Here is an 18,348-nt window from a genome sequence, read left to right as displayed (position 1 = left end):
GCCATTCAAGACAAGCAGGTTTCAAACTGATGTCATACAGAGAACACATTCTACAACATGTGGAAACAAGCCAAAAATTGGCTAAATGCTATTAAAGCATGTCCTTAATATGAATAGTTTGTTTGGTAATCTGTAAAATACATGGATGTTCTCCTCTAAATCTGACTTTTGTTAAAGGCCAATTAACGAGCAAGTCAAACACACAGATCCCCTGACACAAAGGAGGGGCTTTTTGTTGTTTTGTTTATTAAGCTTTGAAGGATTGCACGCAGCTGTACCAGGCCTGTTTTGTGTGCACTATTTTAACTCCTGCTTCTTCATGGATTCATTCCCATTTTCCCTGTGGCGTGTAAACACTCTGAAATGTGAATGGAAACCAGGGTGCAAAATACAGGGGGTCTCTGGACAAAATGTTTAAAAAATTATTTGTCACTTGCAATTGTTACTAAAAATGTCTTAGCCTGCGTCCAAATTCACATCCCTTCTTCTCGGTTGAATTGCTCACGAAGTATTCATCGCTAACGATGCTAGTTGCTTAGTGTTGGCGAGAAAAATAATTTTGAATTTACATCAGATTTAATCATAGTTACAATTTGCATACAGCTCAACATCCATCTCCACACACATTACTCTTGTTTGAAGTACTCATGAACTCGTCATTGCATAGATATGGAACACATATCACAAGAAAGAGCGGAACCGTAGCTTTGTAATGATGCTAGTCACATATTTGTAATTCCCAAAGTAATCATGTTATTACGGTATACAGATCAAACTTCTGCAAAGTAATATCTTTACTAATTTCTTCGCTCATTTTCACACTCCTGGTTCTCGGTTGAATAAATCACGAAGTGATGTCCCTATCGCTTCACAACGTTCCGCATATCAAAATAAACAACAGAACTTACCCTTTCCGATTATACTAGCTGTTCGTCCGTGTGACAAAGCGTTGTTGAATAACCCGGTTTTGAAATCACAGCAAATTTCTGCATTGTCTCCAACATAGGGCTGACATTACATCCCACTTTGTATGAAAAATAAACACAAAATAATGTATTTGCTTTCATTGCAATGATTCAAAAGTTGTGGTCAAAAGACATGCACAGTTTTTCATAAAAAGAGCACATTCTTCATTGAATGATTCAGTGACAAGACTTCAGTGAACAATGACATTTATTTCCATAAGGCACTAAGCACATATTTTTTCAAACTGCTAAATCATAGTATCCCACCATGATGGTTCTGATATTGCCAGATTCCAGTCAATCTCCCCTACACAATTTTGAAAAGATATCTCTAATGAAAAATATTGTTGTGGTGTTTCCTCTTATATTGCCATTGAATACTGGGTTGTTTCTGGTATGGCCTCTTCTATGGGTGGTGTGGTGCTGTTGCAAATGGTCCGCAATCCAAATGTTGTGAAGTTTAGACAACCTAAAGTTACCCTGAACAACTTGAAAAGCAGTGGATTTTTTTCTGCTTCAACATCATGGTTACAGTTAAAAATACACACTCAGTACGCATCAAGTCAGGAAAATATATCAAAGAGAAAGCAAAGTTCATTACTTGCTAACTTTGCATTCACTTCTAAAAAGCTGAATCAGAATAACAAAGAGAACGTAGTGGAGACACCTGGAGATAACGCTGGTGCCTCTGCAGCTACTAGCACATGCACAGGCGAGTTGGGGGCTCCTCTCTCGCCAAGTCACTCCCCAGAACCAGGTCAAGTTGAGGCTGAGAGCTCCTCTCAGGGAGACGGAAGTGATGCGGCGGCTGCTAGCATAAGCGACCTGCCTGCTGGCTGGACAACGAAGCAGGTGGGCGAATGGAAACAACGCGATGCTTAGCTTGACGTTGAGGCTGGAAAGTTTAGTGTGTAGGAAAGCAAAGAACTTGTTGCAGAAAAGGGACCGGGTGTACACCTCGCAGAAGAATGGAGCAATGGTGAAGTTAGTGATCCTGATGCAAAGAGGCTACGAAAAAAGATCTATAAACACAGGGACAGCCAAGCCCACACAAGGTCAATGGAAATAGCCCAGGTGAAAGAAAAAGAAACCCTCCCAAACAGCTTCATTGAGCAGCGGCTGAGCTCAACATGAAAATGTTGAAAATTGGTCAAATTTTCACCATCAGATGGGTTTCCAGTAGCTATAATACAGTAAAAGCTGTATGGAAAGATTCCCCTGCACTAGCACTCCATTTTAAAACATCCAGTGAGGACACATCACGCACTGATGCTGAGAGGCAAAAATACACACAGGGCTTCACAAACACCTAACCAACTCAGGATTTGTGGAAGGTTTGGCTGTCATGAAAGACATCCTGCGTGAACTTCAGAGTCTGTCTCTCAAGCTGCAGAGAGGAGAAATGACACTTGTGGATTCAAGACAATTGGTGGGAAATCAATGAAGAAGGCTGAACTCATCAGGCCTTTTTAAAGATGTGGAGCTGACAGAAGGCAGGGGGAAAATAAACAAGCCTCGCTTTTATGAATCGGTGGTTGCCAGTCTAACCAAGCGCTTACCAGAGTCAGACTTGGTCCAGAAGCTCAAGGCTCTTGATAAGCGCCTTTGGCCAGGAGAGCAGGAGGCCTTGACTTTGTATGGTGAACAAGAAGTACACAGCCTAGGTAAATCGCTAGGGGAACCATCCAGGGAGGCTGTGGAGCAGTTTTGAGACTGGAAAGTGCAGGGCACACCACAGGGCAAAACACTGAAAAGGCTATGCATAGCAAGTCGCACTTACCTCCCCACATCTGCTGAGTGCGAGAGAGGATTTTCTGCTGTAAATGACACAGCCAGCCAGAGCCGCAAGAGGTTTCGCGAAGAGAGCCTGTCTTCATTTCTGTTTGTGGACCTAAACGGACCCCCTTTGGACAAATTTGATCCAGTGCCGCTCATGAGAACCTGGATTAAAGCAAGACATCATCTCTCCTCTTCTTGGATACCAGGACGGCAACGAGAAGAAGCCGAGCCAAGGCCTCTGTGGCCCATTCTTTTTTAAGGTAAGATAGAATATTTTTCGATCTATGTTTTCTGTGACGGATTTTTTTTTCAGTCGAATTTTTTTTCATCATGCTGGGGTTGATCAATCAACTTTGAGTTTGAGAAACAATGATAATTTCTATTTATGTATTATAATATATTATACTTCTGTTCCTTGAAATACACAGAATGATGGTAAGATGTTAGACTGACGTGTAACGAGTACACATATTTATGAGTTAAAAAAACAACAGAGTCAGCATGCTGCTGGAGAACTGCATAGCCGGTGGGCGGCTTTGCCAGCTGCTGCTGCTGTTGCTGCTGCTTCTGATAGCTGTGTATGTGGGGGAACCAGGGCGCGGCCGCGTGATCCCACCGATTCAATCTTCTTCCGTCTGAGCCTGGGCTGGATTAGCAGCACTATTTAAAGAGGCACGTCTAAGCCTGCGCTTACAGGGCGGAGAGCGGACGTCCGGGGAGCTGCGGACACCTGTTGAACACCTGATGGCGGAGTGGCTGTCACATGACCTGAGTATGGGTTGCCTTCCTGAGTCGCAAAGGCCGCCGGACTGTGGGAAGGACACCCCCTCTGTTCAGAGCTTACAGCGTACTTTTTGTGATATAAGGGAGAGCGCCCCCTCTGTTCAGAGCTTACAGTGTATTTTTTAGGATATAAGGGAGAGCGCCCCCACTGTTTACAGCTAACACTGCTCTGTGATACATGGATAGAAATATTACTATATTATCATAATGAATTATGTATATATACAGTATATATATATATATATATATATATATATATATATATATATATATATATATATATATATATATATATATATATATACACACACACACATACACACCTGTATATGTGTGTTTAATTGCTCTTAAGTTTGTGGGAATGGTGTCAGAGCTTTTGGCAGAGAGGCCCTGGGCCCCCTTGCTTAGACTGGGAAAGCACTGTGCTCACTGTAAATCAGGCTCCAGAGCCTTGGGCACAGATAAGGTGGTGAATGTTTGGGTCAAAATGAGTTCAGTGGGTTGCTATAGAAACCGCCACACATGTAAGATGTCTGATGTAATGTCCCCTTCTTTGGAGGGGAAACAAAGAGACACGTGATGTCCTGGGATTGACTTGTCTGGTTGGTCCAGAAAGTTCTGGAAAAGGTCCAGAAGAGTACAAAAGATGCGCAGAGACGCCTGGTAGTGGGAGAGGTGTTTGGTCAGTTTGGGAACTGGACTCCCTCCCAGTATCCAATCTTCAGAGCTTGATCTGACTTGATCTTGATTGATCTGAGATGGCAGGGAGATTATATTAAGGAGGTTATATTAATGTTATACCAAGCTGCTTTCAGACCACTTTCAGAGCACAGTTCTGTGCGACACACTCTGAGGAGGATAGCTCTGGTTAAAGAACAGAGAGGGGCAACAAGACTGATTCCAGGTATCAAACTGAAGTTGTAAATGCCGCAGACTTAAGATACTTGAGCCTCAGCAAACAAGGGGCAATTGATGTTTTAAAATAAGTTTAAAAAGGGATTCATGAAGTGACTACAGAGGCTATGCCTCAATGTGTTCAATGACTGAAATGAACGGACATCAGGTGGAATTCAGTCAAAGTAAATTTCACACTGACAAAGGGAATTATTATTTAACCCAAACAGATACATAATAAGAAATAGCTTATGAGGAATCATAGTGGAAGAAAACATATTTAGAGAGTTCATGACCAGGTTTGACACAGTGCTGGACACGTTCTTGCTGGATGAAGCTGGAAGGAATGGCCTGTTCCCATCATTAGATTTCTTATGTTCTTAAGTTCTAATATTAGAGTGTATATAGCCCCTTTCATATGTATTCCTTGGGGACACAAAAGCTTTAATATCACTGTGAATACAGTGCCTTTTATATGAGCTCTGTGGGGGAGACACAGACTTCAATATCACAGTGAATATATGTCTTTTCATAGATAGTTTCTGTGGAGAAACAGGCTTTAGTATCACAGTGAACAGACTGCCTTTCATCTGAGCTAAATGGGTACACACAGGTTTTTACCATTATATATTGCACCTTTAATCTGCACTAAGGACTACTTAAATCTGTAGGGACAGACAGTCTTTAATAACACTGGGAATATAGCACCTTCCCTTCAAGGGGCAGTCACCTTCATTCATCACAAATGCGTGGCACCAGCACTTACCCAAGAGATGCGCGGCGGGAAAACTCGCAGTGCAGAAAATCAAGAAAAATACTTCTACCCAAGTGCTCATGGGAAATGAAGTGTGGAGCTGGTGTAAAAAGCATACTGCAGCCCCCTTCCCATCAGTGAGCAGGGTTAACAGGATAAATCCAAAGAGCATTTTGCAATGGCACTCATTTGCAGTGATGCGGGCTGTGTAGTAGCTTCACACCAGCCCTGAGTTCTCACTTCCCATCAGCACCTCTGCAAAGCATTGCTTTGCCAGCAGTGGAGAAGCAAAGATTTCTGACTATCTAATCAGATTAGGGGGTATTACATGGTCATATGAAGCTGGTTCCTCTTCGCAAGAATTAAATATACTGTATTGAACTTGCCAGTTTTAACCTATTTCCATAAATTAAGTTGTGCTGTTAAATCTGGGTACTTCATGTGACCAATGTTTACATTCAGCTTGTACTTGAGAGGGTTTTTTTATTATGAAAATGGCAAGATCCTCATACAATTTATGTACAGCACGGGGGTGGAGTGGAGTTCCATCCGCTTCCCATCTCACAGCATGCTCAAAAACACAGAAACCAAAACACAGGCGTTGCATCGGGGGGTGTGGACAACCCGGCCAATCATCAGACAGCCCTTTACAGGCCACAGCCATGGGGTGTCCACACTTAACCCTTTTGAAGGGAGCATCAATAGCGTCTGTACACAATCAGTTAGATGCGGAGATATTCTTAACAAATCCAGATACTGAAATCTGCACCCGCCATTGCAGTGCCGCAGAATCCCATCTAGGGAGGGTGTGCGCGCTCCTGTTCTGAGGAGTTGACACTTGTCAGACGGAGGGCTCTTGCCTCAGTCAGTCTCATAATTCTACATGTATGGACAGATCCAGAGAGCCCTTCTCCGCACAGGGGGGTCAGGGCATGAATCAGCAACATCTTGGTAAAGGGAAACTGACAGATTGACGTTCAGTTCTCCTTCTAAAGCTCCCAGATAAACTCGTCTATTATTCTCAAGATCCTACGATACGGAAAGCAGTGTCTGAAAGGAAAAGCCTCAGAAAAAAAGCCCAAAAAAGGCATGCCTTTCAGTCCAGCCAATATCTTCATTACATAATGGCAGCAATTATCAACTAATTCAGCTACTGAGAGACTGGAAGCTGGGGAACACAAAAGAAGTTTGTTGACTGTCACTGTGACTAATTAATCAGAATGAACAGATAGATGGGCACACTCCACTGTTTCTTTTGCCCAAATAAATGCAGGTTATGTAAGACCATTGACCTGAGAGCAGTATATTACGCTCTCATTGAGCAGAAAGCACTTATTCTGAAGGGGAGGCCGGCCTCTTTGGAGACCTTAAATTCAGCCAGTCTCAGTGCGGGCCACAAAGTGAAGCAGGAGGGGAGGCCCGAAGCAGGACCTGAAGCTGACATCAGCTTTGCAGACGTGCTTTGTTGGGACTGAGGGTAGGCCATCATAGCGACATCAGCTGGGTTTTATTCACTTCATACCACCATTCACATCAGCAGCAGACGGGGAGGTGTGCTGTGCTGCATCTCATAGGAACCAGAGAACCAAGTGAATGGCTTACGCTGCCACTCACCCAACCTCCACCAGAATGGGGCCCCACCAGTGCCACATCCGCCTGCCCGGGACTACCTGAAAATAGCTTCTCCATCTCAGTTCCCATTTACAGGAAGAAGGAAGAAAAATTACAATCCCCTCCCCTTGCCTCGAACACAGAATGTTCAGAGAGAGAAAAGAAAATACGAGCAACCTTCTCCTCAATCAAAACACCCGTTGACTTGCCTGTGACTCAACCCTGTGACGCATCAGGGGGTCCTGTTTTTAGACACCACTGATACTCTGTGATGATCCACTCAGTGTTCACCCCACGCCGAATCCAGGTGCCTGGGCCAACGCCAGCAGTCTCAGAGACCTCTCTGAGACAACACTAAAACGGGCCCTTATAGGGCCAAACATGGAGGGAAAAAGCAAAAGAGGGCATCAAAGAGGCTGAGGCTGACGAGAAAACAAAAACACCTGGGAAAAAAAAAAAACAGAACCCCCTTGGTGCTGGCCCGGGCAAGAGTGCCCACGCAGATTATCCGACAGGCGCTGAATGAAACAGGCCCGACTGATCCGATGCCCACTGCTGCCTCCTCTCATTCCAGCACTCTCTGCTCTCTCCAAACAGGCCCAGACGTTAATAAGGCCCCAAGAAGAGCCTCATTAGGGAGAATTAGGCCCGCTCGGCTTCAGGGCATGAGAGCAGAGGGGACAGAGGGGGAAACAGCAGGCTTTTCTCCTGGGACCGCACCTACAGCGAGGGGCCGATGGATGAGGCACGACAGGCCCCTACGGCTAGAGCCGGGCCCCGGCCTGTCTGGGGATCAGAATATTGGACAGCTCATTTCGGGGGCCATGGGAAGGCGTCACAGCGCAGTGGTTCCACTTAGATGCTATGACCGCCCCCTCCCCTCCCCCCTGCCTCTCTCATCTCCTTCCATCAGTACCTGTACTGCCTGTAAACTGTGCTTACTGTGCCAGTGGAGATCAAAGTGCCACTGCGACACGGGAGCAGGGGGGAATCAGAAAGCCCACCACTATCTCGCGAAACACTGAACTACCAGAGATGCAGAGACACACAGCTGTTCCTCCGATGCAGAACACAACCATTACTGTACAATCTGAGTGCTGCAGATCAAAGGAAGGACAGGCACAATGGAACTGCTCTGACGCGTGCTCAAACTGAGGCCTTTCCTGCTGTTCAGCCTGCCCATTATCACTGAGGGCCACTGAACAACTCAAATCTGTCCCATAAAGTATCCATAGCCTGCGTGTTGCGTTGCGTGGTGAAACATAATCTTCTTGGCAGCCTGACAAATACCTGGAAAAGGGCACAGGACGCTATTTAAAAGGTTCCTCATTGAAAGGGATAGGTATTGAGGATCACTCCCCTGATAACCATCACAGCATTAAAAAATGGGGAGAGACTAACTTGATCATCGGGTCTAGCCTGGGTAGGAGTAAGCACGCTGCATCCATTGCTGTTGGACTCCATTCCCATGCTAATCATGTGCCTCAGAGCCCCATGGGAGTCCTGGCCTCACATCCAGGCTGCGAGGTCACTCCTCTCGGGCAACATCCCGGCACCATGGAGGTGAGACAGAAACACCACTGATCAAAGGGGCAGGAATCTGGGCAGAGGTAAAATAATGAAAAACAGAAACTTTCAAAACAACCTCTTTCTGGCACACGAGCGTTGCTCCGGGTGGAAGTGCTCCTCTCACCAAAAAGAGGTGATTGTACAATGAGGTAACTGTCACTGACAATTTGTCAAGCTTGGCATGAGCATTATATCAACAGTAGCCTAAACATTACCTTGGATCATCTGCCACTTAACACCCCTTAATGAGGCAGGCTCGGCTTGCAGAAGACAATTCAGTGTAGAACTTGATACATAACAGAGCACTGTTGCACACTGACAGCATTGCGTGGAGTGATGCTGTGTTGTAACAAAGGATATGCATCTAAATGGATATAGTGCTGATAGTCTAAGGCACTGCAGGATATGGATACCTTCCTTCTATGATCCATGCCTCTAAACGTCAGGCTACTTCCAGCAGGTCGTGACAGGCGCATTTGGAGACAGGTATTCCCCTGTCATCAAATGACACCAAAGATCAAACATTTCCACAACTTTCACAACTTTCATTCGAGAGCCAACGCAAGCTAAGGCAGTAGAGGTGCATGTGCAACAAAATGTGATATTAGAGCCTCAGAACGTTAGATCTCAGAACATTAAACAAAGGAATTCACACCGCGCACATTCAGGGTTGCTCTTTGTGTTTCACAGGGCCTCAGATGTTGTCACTGGAGAGGTCCCAGGATTTTAGCATTGTAAATGTATCTAAAAATGAATGCCTCTTCAAATCTGCACAAGTAAAAACTACAACCTAAGTCCCTAAGGCAAAAGAAATTCTCTTCACTAGCACAGCTGCATAAACCTGCCAGTCTGGATCGGGAGACTGTAAAAAAATTTACTGTCGGAGAAGAGAAATTGCTCCCAGATGAGAGAAAAACTGGGGTGTCAGTTTAAGAGGCTTCAAATTGCAATAAAGGAAATGGGGATCACTGAGCACAACTGATAATTATTCAGACATATTCAAAGTTATGGATTATGGATATGCAGAGGCATGACAGGCATCACACACACGCACAGATACACACACACACACACACACACACACACACACACACACACCTTACAAAGCACACAGGAATGGACACACAGGCCCAGAAAACTGGGTCCTTAACAAAAAACAGAGAGGTGCATTGTGAGACATGGAACCTCAGACAGACTAGGTGTAACTGGGAGGAGATTGCTGCGGCCCGCTGGTCTGAGGTCAGCCAGACAAAATTCCAGTTAGTGTGAAGTTAATGCAAAGTTGTAAAGTTAACCATCAATTTTAAATAGGTTACCAACAGAAACTAACCACCACCCTGAAACATTGGTCCATTCATACGCTCAATTAACCCCAGATTTGCATTTGCAAAGTACTGTCTTTTCTCTCTTACAAACCTGACTAAACTGACAGAATCAGATATTAACCTCACCAAAACTGGCAGACACAGACATTTGAGTCAGGAGGGCATGACCTAATGGCACAGCAAGAAACATCCTTATGTTTGCGTGACAGTGATCGCAATTGATTTTCAATATTTTTGATGCAATCACTGGTGACCCCATTCCTTCCAACAGCTCAATGTAGCTCTAAAACTTCACAGTACAAAATGTGAGGACTTGATGTTCCTCTGGTTCGTCTGACAGGAATGAAAATAGCAACAGTCGTCTAGTGGCAGCCAGCGTGCAGTTAGTTCATCACCTCATTGTCTTGGCTGAAGCTTTTGGGTTGGTTTCGTCTGATCTCTGGGTAACATGGCCTTGTGACAGCTTGCAGTACACTGAATATGCCTTGCAACAGGCATCTGCAAAGCGCATAGCTGCCAGGCCAAAACGAGCAAATATCTCTGCACATCCTATTCATGAAACAACCTCTCCTTTTAAAAAGAAATGTTTTTGAAATACATCCTTTTCCCTGTTTCCACAATATTTTACAACAAGCACCAGTCATGACTAAAAATGTATCTAAAGAGCGCCAGACACAACTGTTTTCTTACTAGATTTAAGCCATGCATTACTGCTGATAATGAGGATGACCATTACCTCAGTACCCTCTTTGCTCTCAGCAACCATGTCGGCTGGCACAGCATAATGGTTAGACCACACAAGTTTGTTCACGCAACATTAGACGCATGTCTCATTTGTCTTAGCGCAGAGCAAAGCAAAGACGCTTGTTGCTTGATTCAAGTTCTTGTGTGGGGGAAAAAAGCTTGGGTACTTCACCCATGGGGTGATATTATTATTACCCAATTATAGATTATAGTCATTGATAATCTTCTTATTTTATTATTATTATCGTACTAGCATGTTGTCTTGTGTGTGTGTGTGTATATATATAATTTATTTATCTTTTTTTTTTTTTTTTTTACTTTTTTTCAGCTGAATTATATTTAACGTTCAAGAAAATCCACTGTTAAAAAGGCAAGCTTTTTTTAACCCTTTCACGCATACAGTCACACTGGTGTGAAATCACCATTTAGAGCGTATGCTAAACCCGGTGCACTAAAATATTAGATTGGAAAAATTCTAGCTAATTTTAGCTTTGAGGAAACAGCGATTTAGCGTTAAAAAATATAGCAAATGCAAAATGAAAACTATGAGAAGCTTAATAACGCTAATGAAAACATAACAAACCATGTAATGTAACACTCTACACGCGCTACATAGCATAAAAATAAGTTATGTGCAAAAGGGTTAAAAGTTCAATAAATGCATGATGTTTCCAAAGTCAATGAGTAATCGTGTTAAATAACTGTGATCTCAATATTGACCAAAAAAATAATCGTGATTATGATTTTTGCCATAATTGAGCAGCCCTAGTCTCCCTCCATGTTGCAGGAGAACTTGTGAGCGAGTGGAGCCGGGTTTGCACACAGACGCAGAGGGAGAGTGGGGGCGAGGTTGCGCAAAGAGTGTGAGAGGAGAGATGCAAACACCGGCATGGCTTTATGGAAGAAACGGGTTATGTAACACGACATCAAACTATAGCGATATAAACGGTATTGTCTCTTCCTATATTTCGTTTGAAAATATATCGATATACCTTGAAAAGTCGATATACCGCCCAGCCCTAGTTCAAACCTCTGCTCCTTATCCTTTGCTAATAAATGACTACGTATGTGACATTTTCAGCCAACAATTTGTGCCTTTAACCCAGAAAATGTGGCACCAAAAAAAATATCTAGGGATAGAATGTTACAGATGCTGAATTTGATCCACTTAACTCCAACAGGAGAGATCTGCCTCAAGGTGCTCGAGGCAGGCTTTGGAAAGAATTCCAGGTTTTAAGTAATAACAACACTGGCCTGTGCTCTGCAACTCCACCATGGTTTGAGTCATCAGAGAGGCTAGAAGCATCAGGTGTCTAAAAGGCCACGCTGCACCAGAGGAGAAGGGGAAATATGACGAGATGCATGTCCACAGGGGGCAAAGACACAATCGCCGAGGGCCGTTTCTGCTGAGGCCCAACACTGACTCCCATCTGGCTTACACAATGCAAGCCTATGCTGCCCCATCGCCTGGCTCGGCACAGGAATTCGCAAATGCGATGAAGGATTTTCCCTAGAGCCAAGATTTAAGGCTGAAGTGCCAAACCTGGCCCCGCTGGTCGGAGTGCTGCACAAAATGGCAACCTCTACATGCACTATATATGCTGTTGTAAAAACAAATGCCTTAACTAACAGCAAATTAGTCATAAAGATAAAAACAGCTACTATCTAGTACAGCAAACTGAGACCCCTGATGTGTAATCTCGACAGTCTAAGGCAGAAAAGGGCAGGCCGTCTGCGATTTCACCATAGTGTTTTAGTGCTGTGAAAGTAGCGCTGGGCGGTATACCGGTTTTAATTTCCCGTACGGTATGAATTTTTCATATGCCGCCATACCGTAGCATAGCTGAGACAGCAGCTGTAACGCTTCAGTAGGCAGAAAATTATATAATATTGTTCACCACTAGAAGCGCTACAGAGCACTGTGTAGAGTGTATTGAGAGGGGACCCCTATTAACCGTGCGTACCCTTCTTACTAATGGTTATAACTTTATAACACAACAATTAATTACCCACAACTTACTCTCTTTAACAGGGCAAAACACCATGGGGGGGGGGGGGGGGGGGTAAGCTTACGCAACTAAGCTCTGTATGAACTAATCATGACGTGACTTTGTCAGTGTCAAAGTAAAGGATTACATATGAACGAACGACCATGTGTCATTGAAAACTGCTGTGCAACATGCCTTAACAGTGAAAGCATTCATGAAATTTCTGTTTGTGTGCTTGCAAAAGCTACAACGTGAGATTGTTTAATTAACAAGGATGGCATTTATCGATTTAAATTACATTAAATGCTCATGACACATCACAGATTTTGTGACGTCTGTGTTCTTAATGTTATTGTTCATAACACTCAACCTAATCTAAAAGTTTATTTTCAGTAATTTATTTATTTATTTATTAATATTTATTTATTAATTGATTTAACTAAAGTTAGCTCCTTTTTGTAATTTGAATTTTGTAACACAAGAAAGCTATATGGTGAAACATTTAAGAGAAAGCTCTGGGATTACTTGCCACTTAATTATTCAAATTGCCATCCTTGTTAATTAAACAATCTCATGCTGTTGCTTTCACAATAGCACACAAATTTCAGACAATCTGCGGTGTTTCGCGAGCATAATCATTTATTCTACTTACGCGATTGGTGTCAATTATTCTGTGAATTCTGTGTTTTATTGTTAATCAAGGAGGATAAAGGGGAACAGGGTGAAAGTAATGATAGATTTTAAGGTAGTATTTCTGCTTCCCCTGTTTCCAGCTCACCAGCCGCCACTGTGTAACACTAATAATTTTACGTTTACAAAATTACACCGCCGAAGGGCATACTGGGTACAACTTGCTAGCTAGCCAGGTAGCATAACAGTTTGTTAACAGCTGGGAGAGGATCCGTCGCTACAGTAGATTAAAGAACAGAAAACAGAGATGGAGGATGTAAAAAGTGAGACCGGAGATGCACCATAAGAACTTGTGCCCAAGAGAGGAGCTGTGTCTGCAGTTATAGTTTATAGAACTATCATAAAATATTTTGTTTTGAAAAGGAAGCAATGTTAAAGTTGTTGGCATATCTATTTTTTAAGTTCTGTTTTTACTACGCTGCAGTTGGCACAATAAAAATTGTTTACATTCTGCAACTGTTTCATGCATACTGATTCCTTCATATATTGTGTCATTTTGTGGGGCCAAGCAAACCCTATAGTAATCAAAGCCTTCATTATATACATGATGAAATTAAAATGTTTTTATATTTTATGTTCTCCTGACAGTAGAATAAGCCACAAACCTAGATAAAGGCCCAGTCATGCAAAAATAAATAAATAAATAAAAAATACCGTGATATACCGTGAAACCACCAGAATCTTAAAAAATACCGTGATACAAATTTTTAGTCATACCGCCCAGCACTATGTGAAAGCCTTTTTTTGTTCAAACTGTTCTTTTCTTACCCTGAGAAAGACACACAAGCAGTTAGTTATTCAATGTGTGGTGACCCAGAACACGGATTTTCAAAGTCACGGTCTAGGCTCAGAATTAGGTCACAAGACGTCAATCATCACATCGTACGAAGAAGATGTTATGTAAACATGCAAATTTTGAGGGAAACAGTCAAATAGTTCAAATTAGCATGAACTTTTCATAGGCCAATTGAGCGAGCATCGCATGTTGTGCCAATCAAATCGGCACCAACCAAGCACTCGTTAGGTTTTTCTCCCATTGGCAGTCCAGTGATTCACACCTTCAAAGGTAAGCTCCAAAAAATGTTTAGGACTGTGTCTATTAAGTGGGTCACAGGCATAATAGCGATGGTTTGAACCGGTGCAGAAGGGAAAAAAAGGTCTTAAAAACACTGACCTAGAAAGCAGAGTTCTTGCTGGCAAAATTGCCAGCTTCTTAAGAAAAGCTTGCTTTTCCTTAACTGATCTACCCTCTAGTTAAACGGCTTACCCTGTAAAACACATTTAATAAATCTGGAGTTTGTGATTTTATTAGTCCCAATATTTACATCACTCTATGGGCCGTTACTGTATGCAAGATGGGTTTCACCTGTTTAATACACATGATATGCTAAACTATGTAGAAACAGCACAATGACAGCATTCTGGATTGTTTTCTATTGTAATCGTTTATCCTCTGAGTTGCACATAATATACACTTGCACTGACCTATATTTTGCATAGTGGGAGCTCTCACATAATCCACTCAGAAAGATTAAACATTAACGTTCCCTATTCCAGTGGCCTAACTAGAGCTCTGCATTAAAAATTCATAAAACGATGACTACAGTACCACTCAGCTGAGAAAATGCGTCACCCCTAAGCCTTCATGTTAGTTTTTTTTCCCTCTGTACCCCTCAGAAGGGGATCAGACCTGCTTTGGCAGTCCAATTAAATCCCCCTTTGATAAAAGAACAGCAGGGGTATTTTTTTCAAGATTAAACCCAGTCGCGGTCCTGAAAACGCACAGAGGAGGAAGCAAACGGAGATGGAGGAGAGTGAGAGAGGGAGAGAGAGAGAGCGCATCGGCATCGGGCTGTTCGGACAAACGCCCGAGAGAGCCTCCATCCAATCCTGCCTCAATGTACCGCGGATCCCGCCCCATCTCGATGCGCCTCGGGCGTGCATCTGCAAAACTGAACCTTTACAGCTGCTGGCCAGGATCAGCCAGGCCACTTCAACGATCTTCTCTAGCTATTGTCCAGTCAATAATTTACATCTCCAAGCAACAGCTGACCCAGTGATGCAAGGGAGCTAATGAGCTTCTGTTTAAAAAAAAAAACCTTAATCTTTGCCAGAGCTCTGTAGGATCAGGGCCTCCGTAAAACCCATGGACGAAAAACAAGCTCTGAAAGCACACTGTGCCTGAACAGATGGGGGCGTTGTGATTGTCACCTCACAGCACAGTATATATCCAGCTGTATAAATGAATAACATGTAGAAATTGTAAGCTCTGGATGAGAGAATCTGCTAAGGTATTGTGGAATTAAAAGGTGCCAGGCTGCAAACTGGAGATCATGTGCTATGCTACACTTCTTGGCCCTCTGCGTTTTGGCAGCTGCTCGTGGGGATGGGAATGACTTGAGTGATCGACTGAGATCGACTGTTACTGCGCCCACAGGCATTGTGGGAGTCCCCCTGCCAGGAGGGCCACAGAGGGGGGCGCACGTGGTAGGGGTACGGGGTCTCACCCTCTTGCATTTGTCCTTTTTTGAAAGACCCACACCATCAGCTGGCAGGGAAATGTCAGTGCGCGCAGGACAGAAACCTTGCGCTCGAACCATTTTCACCAACGCAGTAGAGCGCAGCGCTCCCCCCCCCCCCCAGGTCTGGTGTGAAACCCAAACAGTTTCAGAATAAAGCCCAAAACAAGTCTTGGAAGGAAGGAAGTGTCTAACTATCACTGCACTTTCATTTCGACAGTAGCAGCGGGAGAACAGCTGCCCTGTCTGATAGGGTGCTAGTCAAGACTCTTTAGGCACCGTCCTGAGGGAGAGGTTGTCCCATGATCCACCGGTGCACAAGAGGGTCAGGTTGGCTTGGTCAGAAATACCCAGCTGCATAAACTCATGTCCTAGTGGAAGCACTGTGAATGAGGCCCATGGATAGGAATCACTTGGACTTAATCACTAGAAGATATGACATATTATTAGCGGAGTATATAGAGTACACCACATCAGTTGAGTAAATGGAGGATACACACAATGCCATGCAACCATGCAGTCTCTGATGGTGGCCTTCATTTGTTTTCTATATGAATTAACAATCACTTGAATAAACTGCACTAAGTTGCATGACAGTGTCTAAATACTCCATATAGCATTTTCAATGGGGTTGTCTAGAAGGATGTGACAGAAATGTGAAAAGGCAATAGACATAAAATTTTCCTCAACTCAAAACATCTGACATTCTCGTCATAACCGTCGTTGAAAGTAACATTATGTGCTGTGATTACGTAAACTGGAAAAGTGAATTCAAAGTGTAACACTTTGTTCTGCTGAACACGGAGCGTCACTCAAGGGACGGAAACAGTGTAACCGTGGTAACAGCGCACTGTCCTTTGGCCGCCTTTACGCGACAAGAAGAGGGTATTAGCCCCTAAATTGGTTTTAGCCCCCTCACCAATAAACAAGTCGCGCTGATTCAGTCCATACTCCTACAGAGTCATTCTGCTAAAACACAACACAACAAAAATGGCACACCTGGAAACGTCAGACCGGTGCAAGGAAGTTAAGAAACACACCCTCTCACGCATGCACATGCCTGATCGCTGGTATTTAATTGGTTTCGGGGCATTTTGGAATCACGGGGGTTAACGACATGACTTTTTAATAGAACCCTGTCCAACTGAATTACAATTAGTTTCTCCGTCATCAGCACCTACAACCGCATCAACAGGTGGCCCAGTACTCACCCACTTTAAACTGGGAAGCGTGGTCACTGTCATCTCCGTGTTCTTTCACAAGCATCATGTGTAGAATGCCGAAGGAATTCTGAATTCCAAAGATTGACCCGTTGCACCACGTAGCAGCGAAGACCACTAGCCATCCGAACCCCCCCTCGGGCGCCACAAACCCGGCGTCTTGTCCACTGGAGGGGACCATGGGTCTGGTCTCGGAGCTTGGAGACGCTGGGGATTTGTCAAAGCATCCTGTCTCGATAAGGTGCACAGTGTTGTCATCTTGTGCTTTTTTCCAGTTCCCTTCCCCATCATCTTGTTTCTCCGAGCGGTTTTCCTGTTCCCCGGTGCCTTGCTCCTGCTCCATGTCAGGGACAGTGGATTGATCGCGGTCACCAATCTGCGTTTCGCAGCTCGATGCCTCGGGCTGGCTGTCAATCCCATTTAGACCCATCTTTTCATGTTCGCGTCCGTCTGGGTTGCATTCTGCCACGGTCTCGGGTGCATTGTTGTTCTTCTCGGTGCGCATCCTTCACAACTCCTGTTCAGACTCAGATGGTGAGTACAATATTATGGCTAATGTGGTCTTGTAAAACGATATGAGGTCCAGTTACTTTACAGCGGTGGAAGATTATTTTACACCGATTTAACTCCCTGAGATTAAAAGTACCCAAAGACCGAAAATTGAACGCTATCGACGTAAAATCCTTAGCTATCCATCGATGCAAATCTGAGGCAAAACGAAGTCGGTAACGAGAACGTTTGCATACTGTCTAGGATACACATGGGTACTTATTCCACGAAGAGAGGTTCCCTTGTTTTTCCAGGGAAATATCTCGGCCTAAAAATATTCACGCTTATTTTCTCCAGCGCAGATAAAATGATGGCATAAACCGGGTAAGAACATACATCGACCTTGGTCAAGATTCTCCTTCGCTCGCACCCTACTCGCGAACTGCATTCGATATTTCCTGAAGTGCTAACACAGTGACTGTCGACTCCTCCTCTTTCACTTGTTTTATGTCCGCCACCCGAGAGAGAGAGAGAGAGACCCCACGCACTCGGGTTTCTGTGGATCCGTTGGCGTATCACCCACAGAACCCTAACAGAATAAACAACCTTCATTCACAGATTACCCCGCCTCCTCCAAAGATCGTCTCCAATGGCCTGCCCGAGAAAGCCATTTAAAATTCCAGCGACACAGGATTACGGAATGAGGCGGAGAGCGGACCGCCCACTTTTCTCCGTCACTCACGAGCTGGGGTTTGGAGAAGGAGCAGCGGCCATATGAATGGTGTTGGTATAGCGAGCCAAGAGTAATCGATTTATTTTGAGAAGGCAAGCTATTTTGTGGTAGAAATACTACAGTTACAATACGCGAAGAACACACCACATCACTATTATTAGCAGCATTTGCCCTATTAAAAACATAAGACAAGCGTAGTTAAGCGACGAGGTCTGAGTTTGTACTTTACTGACTTACATTACTGACATGACCTATAGGCTACATTACCAAACTAGAGTCAGGTAG

General features: G+C 43.9%; 1 protein-coding gene across 1 annotated transcript in view; it reads right to left on the bottom strand.

Moving 5' to 3' along the window:
• The window catches only part of slc16a2 (solute carrier family 16 member 2), a 40,042-nt gene extending 22,232 nt beyond the window's left edge, over positions 1-17,810 (bottom strand). Inside the window, exon 1 of the mRNA XM_036547903.1 lies at positions 16,833-17,810. Within this exon, the coding sequence (XP_036403796.1) occupies positions 16,833-17,346 (514 nt within the window). The 5' untranslated portion in view covers positions 17,347-17,810. The remainder of the gene's footprint in view (positions 1-16,832) is intronic.
• Between the last annotated feature and the right edge of the window lie 538 nt (positions 17,811-18,348).

Source organism: Megalops cyprinoides, chromosome 16, assembly GCF_013368585.1.
Source record: "Megalops cyprinoides isolate fMegCyp1 chromosome 16, fMegCyp1.pri, whole genome shotgun sequence".
NCBI classification, from domain to species: Eukaryota; Metazoa; Chordata; class Actinopteri; order Elopiformes; family Megalopidae; genus Megalops; species Megalops cyprinoides.
The sequence above is the reverse complement of the archived record's forward strand: the minus strand, read 5'-3'. Positions and strand labels throughout refer to the sequence as shown.